At 40.3% G+C, this 15,881-nt stretch overlaps 1 protein-coding gene across 1 annotated transcript; it reads left to right on the forward strand.

Annotated features, from left to right (window-relative positions):
* Positions 1 to 2,359: 2,359 nt before the first annotated feature.
* Positions 2,360 to 14,801, forward strand: rorca (RAR-related orphan receptor C a). The gene is made up of 10 exons (XM_028403809.1): positions 2,360 to 2,691; positions 8,203 to 8,288; positions 8,451 to 8,592; positions 8,747 to 9,187; positions 9,283 to 9,404; positions 9,822 to 9,954; positions 10,796 to 10,903; positions 11,050 to 11,160; positions 11,591 to 11,703; positions 11,833 to 14,801. The coding sequence occupies exons 1-10, from the start codon at positions 2,685 to 2,687 to the stop codon at positions 11,992 to 11,994; spliced, it is 1,425 nt and encodes a 474-aa protein (XP_028259610.1). The 5' UTR covers positions 2,360 to 2,684; the 3' UTR covers positions 11,995 to 14,801.
* Positions 14,802 to 15,881: the final 1,080 nt, after the last annotated feature.

The raw sequence follows: 15,881 nt of genomic DNA on the forward strand, positions 1-15,881 counted from the left end.
AAATCACAGTTTTTGGCTGTGGGGTTTGTGGCACAAAACCTTTGTTTTCATATTGAACCTGCAACCTAACCCCGTCTGAAAAGCTGACTTTAAGCACAAATGAAGCACTAGCTGGGCTATTTCTCAGGAGAAGATCAAAGTAAAAACTAGAAGGTGTAACACAAGGAAATGAAAGGGCTACCTTGTAGTTTGGCACACTGACCTAATGATGTGAACCTAGTGCAGGTAAAGGTACAAACCAGATGACATAGCCAGCCATACAGAGAGTCCAAGTGAGAGAGATTAGTGGGCATTTGAAAGAGGAGAAGGGAGAGGGTTTAGCAGGATGAGGGTGAGGAGAGGAGAGAGGATTATGGAAGCCAGAGCCAGGATCCTAAAATAATCCTCTCAGTATACTGGACTTTATGCCGTGTGGGCAGGAGGCCAGTTTGAGCTGTTAAATTTTTATTGTGTTCATTCTCCACACTTAGAGAGTGCAGAGAAGACTTCCAAATATGTGATCACCGCTACAGCAGCTTGTGATGAAGGTGTTTGATTTGATCTTTGGCTTTCTGTTTCATATGAACCGTGCATGTACACATGCACAAGCGCGTTTATTCCATCTGCCTTAATCTGGAAAGCCGGTTGAGAGCTACGTGCCCGTATGTGAAGCTCTAAGCACCTCCTTCTTACCATGCTCCATGTTCTAATTTGGGTATTGCCATGGTTACATAAGATTCAGGGTCAGGAGGTCAGTGACGTCGCAGGCAAACACCGGATGGATGTGTGTGGCTGCTTCACAGCGACACAGGGACACAAGATAACATGTGAAAGATGGCAGATGAGGATCAGGAAGGAAACAATCAGACTGACACAACCACCAAAATGGGAGGAAAAGGAAGTTTACAGCTGCTGAATATAATAAAGCTTATCGTTCATATAGCCCTTTCCCAGCATTGTATTTTTAAACTGTGCATTCAGAAAACACACTACACTACTGTTTTCTTTTTCTTTTGGTTTTTGTTTTGAGGAGTTGCAGAACCTATAGAAAAAACACCTTATATGTACACAAGCCATTGAGCCTGAGAGGGATATGAACATAAACCATGCATAGGTAGTGTTAAAAGAAAGTACATGCTGATGGGATCCGGGACAATGGTGTTCACAGTGGAAAAAGACAGAGGGAGACTCACCACGTTACACACTAGAAAGACAAGAGAGGGAGGGGTGTGAAAGCTCTGTGTTGCTCCACTAACCTACTTACCATAATCTCTCTCTTCTCCTCATTTCATAACTGTGCCTACGTTACATGATACACTCGTCATCCTCCCCACGCTTGCAAATCAATTATTTTCATCAGCACTGTTAATGGTTTGTGTCAGATTATCCTGTGCCAGGGGTGCTTCTGCTGTCATACATGTAAACACACCCACACTTCAAAAGAGAAACCATGACAAGAGCAGAGTTTTACCTGGAGAACGGTAATAAAGCAAATAAGGTGCGGTAGGTAAATTATATGCAGATGGACAGTTAAAAATCCGGACTGCAGCATGTAAGGAAGCAGGCGAAGAATACAGAAAACACAGCACAACAACTGACCACATAACTCCTTTACACAGATTAGTGTTTGTTAATCCTGTGATATAATAAAGACTTACAACGTAGCATCCAGCCAAACAAGAACCCTGCTTTTCTCCCTTGGGCCTGTGTATCTGTTGAATGTGGAACTAGAGAAGCACATAAAAATGCGCTTCTCATTTATTATCTTTTATTCCTATGAAAGTGTTATGGTTTTAGTTCTTTGTGGGTTTTTATGTATTTTATGTGTTTTAGTGTCTTTATTGGTAGCATTCCAAATAAATAAATGCATAAAGAACAATTTTCTGGATGTTTAACCACATTATACTTTCACTATCTAAGAATTTGTTGTTGGACTGCCATTGTTCAAGTATAGCTAACATAAAATAAAACAAATACTGGTAATAACATAATAATTCCTTCAAAAAAAAAATATATATATATATATATATATATATATATAAAGCAAGGTGTACAAAAAAACAATTTAACACTAGAGAAAACAGCACATTACTTTAACTCTATTTCTAAATGTATTTACGCAGCTCGTGATTTTTATGTATTACCTAATGTGTGTTTTAGTCTCTTTTTTAATGGGGAATAGAAACAGCACATCGCCGCAGGTTGAAGGAAAATGATCTGCCAGGGAATAAATGTGCGCCTGTTATTAAATAGTTCCCACGCTGGTTGACTGTCGGTCTGAACTGACACACTGCCACACTTTCCCACGCACGCGAGAGCCTCCTTAAAGCGCGCGGGGGGGTGGCGCGCGCGTCAGCTCACGGGGCACGAGGCGGGCGGACCGCGGGGTGAGGATCATGTGTAGTCCACGCGCCGAAACTAGGTTAGTGCGAGACTCAGACAGAGCCGGAGAGAGCTGCGACAACAGGAGCCGCTGCGCCAGGCTGTTATCTCCACGGTGTTCAGTGACAGGTTGCTGTTATTTGTTTGCAGGGTCCGCACGTCTGTAGAAAGGTTAGAAAATCCATATGAGGATTCGTCGTTGTGACAGTTTTCAGTTGCTCCGGTTTGGAGCGAATACGTGCGCGTCGCTGTCTGTGTTTCTTGGCTTCGTTTTCACCTGGAGTTGTATGAACCGAAGACTTGGTTAGACTTCGCCACCGAAAATGAGAGGTGAGCATGTGGGAATTATTACACTTGTTTGAATTTGCCTGTGACAGCTGCTGTCTGTAGCCTGCATGGCAACTTTGCGGTTGCTTTCGTGCTGGAAAGACTTTGAAAGTGCGTTGACAGCAAGCGCGCAGTCAAATAACCGCGGAATACATGCGCAGGAAAACAAATGTATTTCTTAAGGTTCCGTACGTTTTCCAAGTGCGTCATATTGAAGAGTTTGTCATTATTTACAGAAGATAAAAGCTAAATATGTGGATTATATAATGTTAAAAACTTCATTATTATAATTCCAGATACATTTTAAAGCGTGTACGCATGACAGTGTTTGGTGTGATGTGTTTTGTGCACTTTAGTTTTGCTTGTAGCAGGAGGAATGCGTTGCAGCTGCGGCTACTTTATTTTTGCCAGTGAGCGACTCCAGTTATGTAAGAGCGAGGGAAGGGAGGCAGTGAGCGGAGTGATTCAGAGGCTGTCAAGCCTCATAAAAATCTCTTAGTAGGGATTGTTTACTTTGAATAAGTAGTCCCTTTTTATGGATGTGTTGCCATTTCTTTCAGCATTGTAGAGATTTGAATACTTTTAAGATTGAATATCACTTTAGGTGACTCAGATAATGGTTTAAGGGTTTTACTGTTGACACTTGAGTCTCAGTGTTAAAAAATGTTACAGTGTCGTTATGAGTCGTGAGTGTGTTCATGGTTTGGTGTTTTTACTGTTATAGTTCACATTCAGAGTGTTTTTGTTTTGACAATCAGAAGTATGGCAGACAGTGTGAGGTGGGAGGGAGTGAGAGAAAGAGAAAGAGAGAGAGAGAGGAGGTGCTCCATTGACCTAGTTCTGTCATTGAGGATTACAGCAAATGTGTGCAAGAGTGTGTGTGCGTATGCGGGTGGAGGAGCCATGAGACTGTCATCATTATTGATGAAACATTGTTGATAATTTAAAGTCAGTTGTCAGGGAGGTGCTCCTTCCTCAGCTGCACTGACAAAGCAAACTTTATTGGTTTTGCATTAGCATTCATTGTGTGACAGAGATTTAATTTACAAATCACATTTACAATATTTGTTTTTGTTTACAGTGAAATTAACCAGTGTAAATTTTGTTATGTTTTGCTCTAATGTCAAACCACCACACCACTCTGTGACAAACAGGATATGGGCACAGCAAGCCCACATTTAACCATGAAGCCCAGCAGGGTTCAGTTAAGCTCAGCTTCCTCTGCCAGCTAGGGTTACTTACATCAACCAGCATGTATGCCACTCCAGTAAAGCACAGCTTGTCAATCTGATTTAGTGAAAACGCCACATATTTGACAGTGTCAATTTACAGTATTAAGAAAGAGAAATATAAATATAAGGACTCACATAGTACCTCTGTGTGAGCTGATGTTACAGTTGCAGTTTTCTTGTACTTACAGGTTGCTCCTATAAATCTTTAAATAAACTTTCATAAAAATCTTAGAGGTCAGACAGGGAAATTGCAGTGTAATCAAATAAAGTTCAATAAAGCAGATTTAGATTTTATGCCTCTGTCTGCAAAGTCGCAGCCAAAATCAAAGATATGATAGCAGTAAAGTGGGAAGGGCTGCTCTCTGTACTCGAAGATATGCCGCTGTGCTTAGCTCAGCCTCAAAGCCTCTATCTGTTGAGTGTGCAGCCTTGGGGAAGTTCACAGTAAGTTATAGTATGTGTCAAGGTGCCCTTTTTCTCTGACAGCTGCATGCAAAGATTCCTCTCCCTTTATCATAAGCTTTAACTTTTCAACCAAAAGGCGAAATGCCACCATCTATATCGCTACCCTTTGTGTATTATGACTATAGTTATTGTGTTGTAACGCACACAATGGTTGTCTAATATAATATTTCTATCTTGCTTAGACTCAGGGTCTTTTTGATAAGTGCTATCTGTTTATAAAGCATATGGATTTCTGAGTAGAGAGACTTTAATTCAAGGTGACTGTGGCTGCTGTAGCACAGTCCTAAATTTGTTCCTGCGGTTTCGAGCAGCATGCAAAATTACATGCTGTGAACTGAATTCCTCAGTCTGGTTTTGCTTGTGTTGCAGAGGCCCTCTTGGGTCCAGACTTCGAGTAGTGCTGTGCTGCACAGCACAGTCAAGTGAATCCACTTTATCTATTCTGATCAATGGTGCAGGATTACAGCAGTGCAGAGTACAAGTCCTGGTTTCTTGGCAGGCACAGCAGTGCTGTTCAGCTGTGAATATTTACTCTAAGAGATTTAAAGCAGTGCAAGTGTAATAGTCTAACAGAGAAAATGGATATGGTTTGCATAGTTTTTATTTATATTTATACACCATGCTGACATAATGTTTGTGAGCTGATGCTGATAAGTGCTAGTTAGTTATAATGCACGTTGCCAGATGTCTTCCTTTACATTTGACCAAGACATCGGACATGATTTAAATAACTGTACGATGCTGAATCAACTTTATGCTCAATTCAGCCCTTTAATTGCACATTAACTGCATCTGCTGGGTGATTTTCCAAAACATGCAGTTTTAGTTCTCATATTATTATATTATCTGCACCCTAATGATTGAACCTAATTTTGTTGTATTACAAGTACAAAGAAAGTAAAGATTCTGTTTTATATTATAATCTTTAGGCAAGTCAGGGTAACGAAAATATGCTCACACTGAAGTGGTATAGAAAACAGGTGGGAGTTGGGGCCCCGTATTAGGAGATAAGAGTGGCAGATGTTTGAAGTAGACACAACTGTATTTATTAAAATAACTGCTTCGCCAAGCCCTTCTGTCTGTAACCCAACCATACTGTATGTTGCGCAATACAGCATTTATGCCATTTGACCTGTACAGGCCCTAGGAAGTACACGTAGATGTAGATTAAATATACAGTGTGCCAGGTAAAGGTAAAATGCAAGGCAAATAGCACCTTGGATTCTGTTTGATTAGCTGGGATGAGAGGACAAAGTCTACCTCAGTTTACAGCGCTGGCCAACAGACACAGCGACACACTGACAGACTGACACTGAAATGACTTTAAGATTACATATGTTTGAGTTTAAAGGTTCTTAGTGGTGCTTACCACATATTGTTTTCTGCTCCAAGGTTCCAAAATGTAATAATAGCATGTGATTTTCCACACCATAAAACTTAATATATAAGATATATTAAGTTGGTCATGTGGTTGGATCGACTGGATATTTTTTCCTTAAGTCTAACACTAGTGTGAGCTAGAATTCACGCCTGTGTTTGCTCTTTAAACTCCTCTGTCAAAAACATATTGATTGTAGGGTTTAAGCACATATCAAAAAGCATAGCAAAAAGATTAATAAAAATTCTTTAAGTAAATACGAGTGAGAATAATGGATCTCTTGTTCATGCTCATGTTGCAACATGCCTGAAATTGAACAGCCCCAAACAGCGGCGTGTTTTTAGGCAATGGTCCCTTTATATGCTGTTATTTACTCTAAACAGTGTGCACTCCAGTGCAGTGTTGTGATTTTGCAACATTTATAAGCCATTAGACCAGGACTGCAGCAGCCAACTGCAGCAGAGTAAAAATAGATTTACGGTTCAACTCTCACAGCTGAAATTTCACTCAAATACTTGACATGCTGCAACAAGTTAGGAGCTACTATTAGCTATGTCTGTCTGTCCTACAGCTTACTGTACTAGACGCTTTTGGAAATATTTCCAGATGTTGCTGGACAAGTTGTAAAATGTCCAGTGGGACTGTTTGAAGCTGAGTTTTAAGGTGATCATCCCCCTGTAATCAAAACTCTTCACTCTTCAAACAAACATAAGAAGAGATCCAGCCTCCCCTTACTTACAGGCAGAGTCAGGATTAGTTCCACCTTAAAACCTGCAAGAAACCAGATTGTGTTTCTTGTGAGGGTGCCACCACAAGCACCTCCCCCTCCGCTGAATGGGAAACTGTGTCAGTGGAGCAGCTCCTGTTTGCTGGGCTTGACTGTGCCGCTCAGCTGACTGGCAGGTGAGGCAGCGAGTCACAGACAAACGCTTCCCACTCACAAGCCAATGGGAACGCTGAGGGGTGAGGGAGGATCTGCGCACTGTTGCCAGGACAACCACCTTTGAATGAGTGTGTTCATGGAATGCGGCCAGACGGCAGTTATATAACAGGCTGAAGGGCGGGGTGAGGCTCCAAAGGGGGAGTGATAAAGGGAGCAATGGAGAAAGGGTTTTTTTCCATTGCCCTTTATTTATTTATATCCCTCTGTTGCGATTAATTGGCCAGCACACACTACCAAACCTAGATTATTTTGCCATTTCACCTGCGCTGCACAAAAAAGCTTTTGTAGGCTGAAAATGCAGTGCAGTGTGCAGTCAAGATTTTCAGTGTAATGTCAGTCACTAACCTCTTTTGCTTTGCCTCTGTGTATGACGTAGATCTCTCCCCACACACAGTGACTCATGTGATTGGCCGGTTGTGAGCAGTTTATAAAAGCGCCTTTGGAAAAAAGCAATTTTCTGAAGAGCTGCAAAGCCTTTTCTGTGATTTACAGGTTACCTAATACTCTGTGTGACATAGCAAAAGTGGTTTAGGGGTTGTTTGGCATGCCCTGGAGCCATAGGCAAATCAAATTTTGCACACCATTTACACCTAAACAGTTAGTTGCATTGGTTTTGTGGCATACAACTGCAGGCCTCTAAAGGTTTGGTGCAGCACTTTTGCACAGCCTTTTGTTAACCTACTAACATTGTGCCCATCCCAACCGGAGGAGTGATACGGCGAAGGAGAGCTGTGAAACTTTATAACCCTGGGCCTCAGCTAATGCAATTGACCTGCTATTCTGGGCTTGAGGAGGCCCAGCTACTTAGATAAACAACATAATGAAAAGAACAGGCTGTTCCTGAGTAAGAAGGCTTGGGCTTCCACAATGGACACAAGGTGTATATTGTATACACCTTTTCTTTTTGTGTGTTCCTGACACACCTCGTGTTCACTTACTGTCCTGTAACATTATCACAAATGTAGTCCATTTTATTGTTGGCTACATGTCAGATATTGTTACGTGTACATGTTCTAAAAGGATATGTGAGAAAAAAACAGGAAAGTGAAGCCTCGGTTTGAGTTAAAAATCGTGATCGATAGATTGTTGTAAGATGCCTGTTTGGTTGGTATGGTTGAGGTGTTTTATTCACAGCCAAACATGAAAGGCCAGCCGATGCCTCTGCAACTGGCACTCAACTATTTTTATGATGTCTGGAAGTCCATTGTGTATAATATCCTGCGTGTTACTGCTCGACTCCACTCCATGTCTGTAACTGAGTTGTTTGATTATCCAGGAAACTTAAAAATATCTATATAAAGCATATAAAGTCTTAAGCTAGAGAGGCAGCTTGGCTTCACAAATGCATGAATTGATGAAATCATATTAAGTTGAATTGAAAGCTATTCTTATGACTGCTGTAATACATGACAGCAATTACTAATTAATTATATTATTTTTCGTTTTGTTTTTTACATTTGTTAACAAATCCTTTCTCTCCATTCTTTTCTCTACAGCTCAAATAGAAGTAATCCCCTGTAAAATCTGTGGGGACAAATCATCAGGGATTCACTATGGTGTCATAACCTGTGAAGGCTGCAAGGTGAGCAACATATCCATGCAATAGTGTGTTACAGAGATAAAAGACAGGAAAAACTGGTATCCAGTGTGCTGTCAGCACCACAGCTTAATTATTCAGAGTTTGATCAAAGCGTTCCATGATCTACAAAGAATTCAAATGCTCACAGTCTGTCTGTGTTCACAGGGTTTCTTTAGACGCAGCCAGCAGAACAATGCTATGTACTCCTGCTCACGACAAAGGAACTGCCTAATTGACCGGACCAACCGTAATCGTTGTCAGCACTGCAGACTGCAGAAGTGTCTCGCTCTGGGCATGAGCCGTGATGGTGAGTTCAGTTACTCGATCTATATTTAATCAACTCAGAGTTTCCACCTCCCACTTTTTGCTTATCACAATGAATGAGTCATGCAATCCTTGTCAGCTTACATCCTACGTGATTTCACGTTTCATTTTTATGTCTTCATATCCTCTTGTTACAGCTGTGAAGTTTGGCCGAATGTCCAAAAAGCAGCGGGACAGCTTGTATGCAGAGGTCCAGAAACACCAGCAGTCCCAGGAGTGTGCAGGGGTTGGCGCCCAGGAGGAGAACAGTGACCTGGTTGACCACGGCCGCACCTACAGAAGAGGCTCAGCCGCCACACTCAGTGATCTGGGTGACATTACCACACTGCCTGAGGGCTTGCTTTTTGACCTCCCACTGACACCAGAGGATGCAGGTGGAGAGTACTGCAACCTGGACATGCTGGGTGGAAGCGCAGGCAGCAGCTCTTCCTCTCAGAGTTCACCAGAACAGACCAACTTGGACTTTGTTGATGGCAACCACAGCATCAAGCATGAGTACCAGTTGCTGCATGATTCTGGACTTTTCTCACATGCTATCCTCAACCCACTGCCTGAGGGCTGCTCCCTGCTTGATATAGGTCAGTATTACAGTCGATAAAGCTAATAGCTACAATTGGTTTTAACTTATTCTAATAACATTCCAAAATGTATTCCAAACATTTCTTCCATTCAGATCGTATAACCCAGAGTGTGGTGAAGTCCCATATTGAGACGAGCCAGTACAGCACAGAGGAGCTGAAGAGAATGGCATGGACCTTGTATAGTCCAGAAGAGACACGTGCATACCAGACCAAGGTAAATGTTTAATTTTCTACTGAAGAGACCATCAATTACAAGAGTCCAGAGTACAATTCTCCACCAACTTCCTGCATTTATCATGAACTGCATTGCAAGATATGACGAGTGCCTCAAATTATACAGCTTAGACAAGAAATAAGCCATTTAAAACTATTGATTTTAAATTAAGTTCTGATCCTTCTAATCAGAAATAAATTCATAAATAAAAGACTGCAGAATGTCACTATTGTCAAAAAAAACTATTCTTACACGCAAACACTTTTTTATTTTACTGTCTCGCTAATCAAGGACACAGAACTAATAGAAATGTATGAAATTGAATCTACAAAGAGACAAACCATGTTGAACAATAACATACAACTAGTGTGATTCAGTTGTTCATAGTATTTTCCTGTCTGGCTTTCCCTCTTGCAGTCAGCTGAGGTGATGTGGCAACAGTGCGCCATTCACATCACCAATGCAATCCAGTATGTGGTAGAGTTTGCCAAGCGCATCACTGGCTTCATGGACCTCTGTCAGAACGATCAGATTATACTCCTCAAAGCAGGTCAGTGCATGACACCAATATACACACACCCTGTGGGCTAAAATCTGTTCTACACATTTTCCACAACAAGCTCTGTGTGTATGTTTGTTACTTTGCAAACTTTTAGCTGTGATAAAGAAAGTTGTTGTCCTGTGAACCGTAAATCACCCTGAAGTGGTCGCTGACTTCACAGGACTTCAGTATCACATGTTTGCTGAGTGACTGTGAAAAGGTGCATGGTTGCTTTTCCAAAGAATAGCTGGCTTTGTTTAAATCATGCAGCTTTTTCTGTGCTTCTTTCTCTGATCTTCCTACTGTAAAGGCCCTCAGCCTATGAGGCTGGTGTCTTTATGTACTGAAAATTTAAAACCAGTGTTTCTGGTGGTGAGAGCCAAAGCAATAAATGTATTGCTTTTTGAGTGGCATCCAAGCATCTGTTTTCATTTTATAAAGGTTATAAGAGCATGCACACAAAGACTTTGTTATACAACATGTAATTACAATAATTCAATGCTTCACTGAGAAACCTGTAAAGGTGCCACCCATAAACAATCTGTCACAACAAAACATGATCAAAGAGCTCTGTCTAGCCAACATTTTCAGTTTCAGGATCCAGGGACTTATCCAATATTATCCACATTTATTTAGCTATTCATAGTGTTGCTGTCTTTCATATGTTTACCCAGAAATTATACTTATATAATTAAATACATTTTGAATTGTTATTACACATACAACATACTGAATTAGCATTTGTTTCTAAATCACAGCAGTCCAAACATATTGTGTGTTCTTAGGTCTACTGCACAGCATCCATTTAGATGCTCCTCTTAAAACTTGCTTTTTCTGTGTGTGTTCACAGGATGCATGGATGTTCTTCTGATCCGTATGTGTCGGGCCTACAACCCCATCAATAATACATTGCTGTTTGATGGAAAGTTTGCCACTGCTCAGCTTTTCAAAGCTCTTGGTGAGTCTCTCTTACTCTGTCTCATACAAACTTTACAAAGAATCAGAAATTTTAGATCAGACTTTTATCTCTTTCATCTGTCTCACTATCATCACAGTCAGTAGTTCATGTTTTTAAACACTTTTTTTTCTTTCCCTCTCCTCAAGGCTGTGACGACCTTGTGAATGCTGCATTTGACTTAGCTAAAAGCCTGAGCCGTCTACAGATGTCTGAGGAAGAGATGGCTCTCTTCACTGCTGCTGTGCTGCTCTCACCGGGTGAGAACACATCTCCTAATGTAGTTAACCTAGTATTTCACCTGCTGTAAATTTTATAATTATTTGTTTGGTTATGGTAAAAATCAGATTTAGTAAAACTAAAAATCACATTCGCATTTACTTGTTAAAGCTGCTGCACATGTTTTATGCACAAATGCTGGAAAACAACATTTTTTTAACCACTGATGTCTTGAACTATTTTATACATTTATTATTTTGCAGCTAATAGACTGCTTTGGTAAATCAGAATATTTCTCAAAGTTGAAACCTACTAGCAAAGTTGTACTGCTGAAGATTTAAAAAAAAGATTCTAAAATTGGTTATTGCAGTCCTAAAATGGTACATCTTCCATCACACTATATATTTGTACATTGTAAAGCTTACTATATGATGATTATTGACCGTGTCATGTCCCCACCTTCTCCTGCAGACCGGCCTTGGCTGACAGATGTCCAGAAGATCCAAAAGTTGCAGGAGAGAGTTTACGTGGCTCTGCAGCGCTGCCTACAAAAAGACGGAGCATCAGAAGAGAAACTAGCTAAGGTGAAAAGCCTGTTTTGTCACACGGATGAAAATAATTGACGTGATATGTTGTTGGGCTGCTGTATCAGTATGTTTGGAAGTATTCCTGTCATTCTTATTCCTCCTTTTCTTTCTGTGTTTCCTTTCTAGATGGTGGCTAAACTTCCCATAATGAGGTCCATTTGCAACCTTCACATCGACAAACTTGAGTTTTTCCGTTTAGTTCACCCTGAGACAGCATATACCTTTCCTCCTCTGTACAGGGAAGTTTTTGGCAGTGAAATCACTTTCCCAGACTCCACAGAGGGCTAGCACAATTTAGCTGAATAGCTTGATTCAAACAGTGTCATTGAGGTAAAGGGAGAGGAAGATAAAAATGTGTGACCAGCTGAGGCAAACCAACCAGCAGCTAAATGACAATCCTGCACGCTACACTTTAGCACACACTCCTCTCACCTCTGAACTCCCAACCCTGTGGAGTAGCTTTCACTGCCCTGCAAGCCAGTCCGATCTGCTTAACTGTACAGGACCTGCAGCTTGGCAATCAGTGCATGCTACCTCCTTTTTAGGGAGTTAAAGACATGATTAAAGTAGCCTACATCATTTGTACTCTCAATAATATTTTCCTATCAGAAGACCTTAAACCTCTCAAGTTAAATTCCTTTCAAATATGAATCTGATGTTCTCACAGTTCCTGTAAGCTATTGTTGAATGTAACCCATTTTCCCTTACCCATTCAGCACAGCCATAGGCTTGATATAGAATGTACATACTTAAAACCCTCACCCACTTTGTGGAGATTTGCAGTAATGATGCCTGTTTCAGTTGTCAGTCTAGTAACAGTTTATCGTTTCATTCAGTATTTTTTGTAGCACCCATATTTTGCAGTTTAGTAACCTGAACAAACTGTTTAAAGGGACCATGATCAAATTTTCAAACAGATAAGTTTTTTTTAACTGCGAATCATGGGCAAACATTCAGGGCTTCTTGCCATGCACCTACAAAACTCCTGCACACAGAGCCCAAAACATAGCACTTATGCTGAAATCATTGTAGATGCTTTTACTAGCACACCCTCAGACACTGATGTAAGTGAACTCTTTATTTTTTTTAATGCAATCAGCGACCTCAGTCCTAATACCTTTTCCCTTTGTAAATGCCACTTAGAGAGTAAGAATATTTTCAGATATATATACACACAAACACAGCATCTATATAACCATGTATAATAAGAGAAGTTGTGAATTTATACTAAGTGATGAAGGAAGGAGGAGGAGGAAATGTGCTCAGGTCTCTCAAGTAGAAACTGCCTGCCCTTTCTGGGGTTCTGGGATAGAAAGATTGTTACTCAAATTAAAAAAAATCAGGATAATCAGCCCTTATAACTCAAAACATAGCACTTAATGCTGAAATCATTGTAGGTATTTTACCAGCACACCATCAGACACTGATGTATGTGAACTCTTCTTTTTCTTTAATGCAATCAGTGACCTCAGTCCTAATACCTTTTTCCTTTAAAAATGCCACTTAGTAAGAATATTTTCAGATGTTCTTTACATGTGTGTGTATACACATCTTTACCATCTATAACAACTGATGAGAACTAGGGGGAGGAAGGCAATGTGCTTGTGCTCGGGTCTCTCATATAGAACCTGCCTGCCCAGGATAATCAGCACTTACAACTGCATGTTAGAATCCAAAAATGAACTCTTGGCACAAGAATCTATGGGTTCACAGTCAAACCTGCATCTGTAAAACTTTAAAGCAGTCCAAAATGTTGGACCACTACAGACAAGCTGTATGACTAAGGTGCTAGGAGGCCGACCCCTGTGGAGCTATGTGCTCTGAAGATGAACCAGCTCGTACTGTCACACCTCAGCTCCCTCTGCACAAGCACCATCTCAACCAGGAGGTTGGGAATACAGAAGTGCTGAAATGAGACAAACATCTGGGGCAAAGAATAGAAAGTGGACAGGTGGACGACGGTGTAATTTAAGCTTCTTAGACAACAGTAATAGGGGATTTACTGTCGGCGTCAACTTTAACTTTTTTTTGGGTCGGGCAGATTATGCTGCCAGTAGCAGCCAAGGTGTTCTGATTGAAGAATTAAATCTTCTATTCCTTATTCCCCACTCCCTTACTACCTCACTGTCTACAAACACTACATGGCACAGTAAAGGGTTGACAGAGCCATCAGCTACCCCCCTGAGTCAGTATTTCTGCATTTATATTAAGAGAGCTTCTTTAAAAAATACTGGACAGAAGACAAAAATTATAGTAGATATTGTACTGAGGACCTCCTCTGACTGCTGCAGAGCAGTCCAGGAAACCCAGTATAGATACACATCTATCTGGAGTGAAGTCACATGCGGTGTGTCAAGACTAAACCTCTGAAGCAGGAGGATATACTGGATTCTATGAAACACTTTTGTATCATTTAAGCAGAATTAGTTAAGTAATTTGAAGAAACACTGTTATTTCTATCTTCATCATTGAAGACAATCACGTCAGTCTATGTAGTATTTAAGCTAGTTTTGTTTTGCACTGCTGGGACAGTGCTGTTCCCCATACACCATGTTATCTCACATGGTGTGAAGGGGTATTACCCTTGTCTTGGTACTTAAGACAGTGGCATTGTGGGATTGTGCAATAATGTCTTTCCCATTGTTCTCAGTATGTTGGGGCCTTCGTTGCCATGCGTTTCAAAAGCACTCCAGCACCATAGTAAACTCAGATACACAGTCAGTCAGTCAGTCTCTGTTGCAGATGGCCCAGTGGCCTTTACAGATTATAACAAAGTGCAATACTTTGTGTGTCAAGCCTGAGAATGTGAGCTGATTTCCTACAAAAGAAAAAAAGAAAAAAAAAATCAGTGTACTACAGGCTTAAAACTGATCCCTGAGGCAATACTGTGGTCTACACTACACATTTCCATTCAGAATCACTCAGGGAGATAGCTGGGCTCTCTGTCCTACAGTGTCTGCAGTTAGTCTAGCTAGCAGGACACCTTGCACCAAAATAGAAGACCTTTAAACCTTGATCACTGTGTACAGTACATGTTCGTGAATGTTTGATTACAGAAGTATCAAAGATTTTACCCCTGTCAAATATCATTATTGCAAGACTTTTTTTGAGTTTTTGAGTAATAGATTAAATAGGATATATATATATATATATATATATATATATATATATATATATAAAATAAATATAAAATATGGATTATAATCTCTGAAATCTTGTGTTGGTTTTGTTGTGATCTTTTGTTTCTTAATTTTTATCCTTTCATTGTACTGTTTTTTTCTTATCAGTTTAGTGTCCTTTTTGTCTTGAGAGATGTAATTCTATTTTTTTTAAAAAGAGCGTTTTTAAAAAATGTCTCCCTAAAAGTTTCTCTTTTTGTCATGATCCTTCTGTTTATGATATTTTCACTCTATTTTAAGATTATTATTATTAAATCAAAATAGATTTTAATATGAAATAATTTATGATATGGATATAAAGCCCAAGAGGTTTTAACACAGTGAAGTGTTATTGCACAATGGTGATACTATATGTGGATTAAAAGAATGTAATAAAAGTCTTTTTACAATTAAAAGGAACATGTTTTGGCTTGACCTTACATTTACTCTTGTTATTATTGCTTATTATTGTTGTGGGAGAAGACATGTTGATATTACTGTAATGATTTGGGAAGCTTTTATTGTACTGGTCTCATATTTATTTCAAATTTATCTCCCACAGAATGAGGACTCAGGGGCACCACATGAACCATACATGACTAAAATAATAATATTGATTCATTATAAACATACATTGCATTGTAAAGCACTGAAAATTAAGTTCTATCCTCAAGACCATACTTAGTAATAAGGCCCCATCTCAGACTGCTTCTCAGAGGAGCGTCTACCTGCTGCTTCCTGTAGGGGGCAGTGTGCGCCAACTTTACATCCATACAGCTTCACTTCATATTTACTCGGAAAACTGATTTCTTAGAAGTGGCTAGTGCAGATTTGGTGCTCGTTTTGTACAACACACTTGTGTTTCTACTAACCCTCTCGGTTCCGGATACAGCACTGTAGATTTTGGCGAGTTTTAGCACGTTTTCCCTTCCGTTATCCCCTGTGACAGTCAGCGGGAAGAAGAACCCCTCTCGACGTGGACGTGGTCAGTTGGCGTGTCCTGACTTGGAGTGACGG

The sequence above is a fragment of the Parambassis ranga genome, chromosome 4 (genome assembly GCF_900634625.1).
Source record: "Parambassis ranga chromosome 4, fParRan2.1, whole genome shotgun sequence".
NCBI classification, from domain to species: Eukaryota; Metazoa; Chordata; class Actinopteri; family Ambassidae; genus Parambassis; species Parambassis ranga.

Bases quoted from the DNA above. Each gene is read 5' to 3' on its own strand.
- rorca (XM_028403809.1), top strand. The intron at 8,593-8,746 runs GTGAGTTCAGTT...CTCTTGTTACAG, and splicing joins TCTGGGCATGAGCCGTGATG to CTGTGAAGTTTGGCCGAATG. The intron at 9,955-10,795 runs GTCAGTGCATGA...GTGTGTTCACAG, and splicing joins GATTATACTCCTCAAAGCAG to GATGCATGGATGTTCTTCTG.